Source organism: Caenorhabditis briggsae (genome assembly GCF_000004555.2).
Source record: "Caenorhabditis briggsae complete genome, chrI, whole genome shotgun sequence".
In the NCBI taxonomy this organism is placed as follows: domain Eukaryota; kingdom Metazoa; phylum Nematoda; class Chromadorea; order Rhabditida; family Rhabditidae; genus Caenorhabditis; species Caenorhabditis briggsae.
In genome coordinates, this window is record NC_013489.2 from 2320074 (window position 1) to 2322451 (window position 2378).

The window sequence follows — 2378 nt, forward strand, 5'->3', positions numbered from 1 at the left end:
TGCCTAGGTTTCTCACTAAAAATCCTCGTCCCCCGGTGGCACCTTTTTTTGAATTTTCTTCTTTTTCAACGGCGTTTTTTGGGGATTTCGGATTTTTTTTGAATTTTTTCGCAATAATATTCGGAAAAAAGATAACTTTTAACACATTTTAATGCAATAAAAATTTTTGGTCGGAATCCCCCTTTAAGCTCTTTTTTGCTTGAATTTAACCGATTGCTCACAGGATTTTTCTCCCCCTTTTTCTTTTCCCCCTCTCTTCTCTATTTAAAAAAGCAAATGCGCTCCATTGAGACACCACCCCACACCCCCCAGTGCAGCTGATTTTTGTCTATTGAACCGTCACACACAGACAATGGAGGCAATGTTTTATGTGTTTGAAAATTGGTGTCCTGCCTTATTGATTTTTCTTTGGTTTTCGGCAGTTTTTAGCTCTTTTTTAAGAGAATTTTCTAGTTGAGAAAAGTTCGAAATTGATTTTTTTTTCATAGATTTCCCAATGAAAATCCCCGAAATTTCAATTTCAAAAAAAAATCGAAAATCTCCAGCACCAATAAAGCGCATTTAGCAATGTTTTTTTTAATTAGGAAAAAAAACCTTTTCCTGATTGTTGTCACCCCAAAAAACGGTCTCTTTTTATTTCCTTTCTCTGAAATTTGAATTGTATTTTTTTAGAAGATTTATGGATTTCTTTGAGTATCTTAAAAATTCATATTCTTGGATTTTTTGTAATTTTCAAATTAAAAAAAAAAAAACTTCAGGTCTCGAAAAAAGGTATAACAATGGGCGACGATTATATGGATGATGATGAGGATTATGGATTTGTGAGTTTTTTTTTTGAATTTCTCAAACAAAAACTTGGAAAAGTGAAAAAAAAGACAATTTCAAATCTGGAAAAATAGAGAAATTTCAACAAATTTTTTGTTCAATTCGGAATTCCAGAAATATCTTTGGAGATTCGGAAATATTATTTTAAAAATGAGGATTCTAGAAAATCTGGGTTTCATTACAAAAATTCAGTTTCAAGAAGTTCTGAAAATTGCGATTTTGAATTCTGGAATTCTGGTCCTAAAAAATTTGGGTCATGACCTAAAAAATTTGGGTCATGACCTAGAAAAAATTTAGCTCATGACCTAGAAAAATCTAGGTCATGACCAAAAAAATATAGGTAATGACCATAAAAAATGTTTGCCTAAATTTTTGATTTTTTCAAGATTCTTCAGATTTTTAGAATTTTCGATTCCTGAATTTCAGGATTCTACAAAATGTCTAAATTCTTGGCATTCTAGATTCCTGGATCCTTTGGATTTCTAGTTTTTAGATTCCCGGATTCTTAGATTCTTAGATTTCGATTTTTTTTTGAAAAATCCTCAATCCTTCCTTTTCTCAGGAATACGAAGATGACAGTGGATCGGAACCCGACGTGGATATGGAGAATCAGTACTACACAGCGAAAGGATATCGATCGGATGGAAAGCTCGACGAAGCGATCAAAGCATTCGAGAAGGTTCTAGAATTGGAAGGAGACAAGGGAGAGTGGGGATTCAAAGCGTTGAAACAGATGATCAAAATCACTTTTGGCCAGAATCGTCTCGAGAAAATGTTGGATTACTATCGAGAGCTGCTCACTTATATTAAGACTGCTGGTGAGGGTTTTTAATGGAAAAATAGTGCGAAAAGATTGAAAATTTCAAAAAATCACATACCTGTATTAGAAAGGCGGGCCCTTCTATTGTTCTAATGTACCTCCGGAGGGCCCTTCTATTATAGGCTGCCCTACTAATTTTCCAAGATCCTCTAAGAGAACCCTTCTATTAAAGGGGCCCTTCTAATACAGGTTTTTTATTGGAAATCAATTTTTTCAAATTTTGGCTTAAAATGACCCTGGTGTAATTTCTAGATCATTTTGACATGGTGGCCTATCTTTTGCAAATTGGGTTTTTTAGGCCACCACTTCAAAATGACCTAGAAAACACACCAGAGGCCGTATGCAAGAAAGTGGAAAACAGACGGAAAACAGTTTTCCGGAAAACAAATTACCGGAGAATGACGATTTCGGTATGCAAGAAAATTTTCGTTTTCCGGAAAACCATTTTCCAGGCGTTTTTAATATCGGCGAATTTCTCGAAATCTCGTTGTTTTTTTGAAGCAGATGTATGAAACAAAACATTTTTAGAAAAAAAAAGTTAATTTTAGTGTCTTGAGAGAGAATTTTTCGAAAATTTCAAAATGGCTTAGTTGGCTGCATAAAAATAATATACATTTCAAAGGAAACATATTTAAATATGTGTTTATTAGGGCAATGTAAAGTTTGGTCAATTTTTCCTATAGTGAACTATAACTCATGAGTTACCGTAAAACCTCTAATAGAACGACACCCG

General features: G+C 33.8%; 1 protein-coding gene across 1 annotated transcript in view; it reads left to right on the top strand.

Moving 5' to 3' along the window:
• Nucleotides 1-779: 779 nt before the first annotated feature.
• Nucleotides 780-2378, top strand: part of Cbr-csn-2 — a gene marked incomplete at both ends in the record, with an annotated part of 12719 nt that continues 11120 nt past the window's right edge. Inside the window, 2 exons of the mRNA XM_045241633.1 lie at nucleotides 780-821; nucleotides 1388-1643. Of these exons, the coding sequence (XP_045097477.1) occupies nucleotides 780-821; nucleotides 1388-1643 (298 nt within the window). The remainder of the gene's footprint in view (nucleotides 822-1387; nucleotides 1644-2378) is intronic.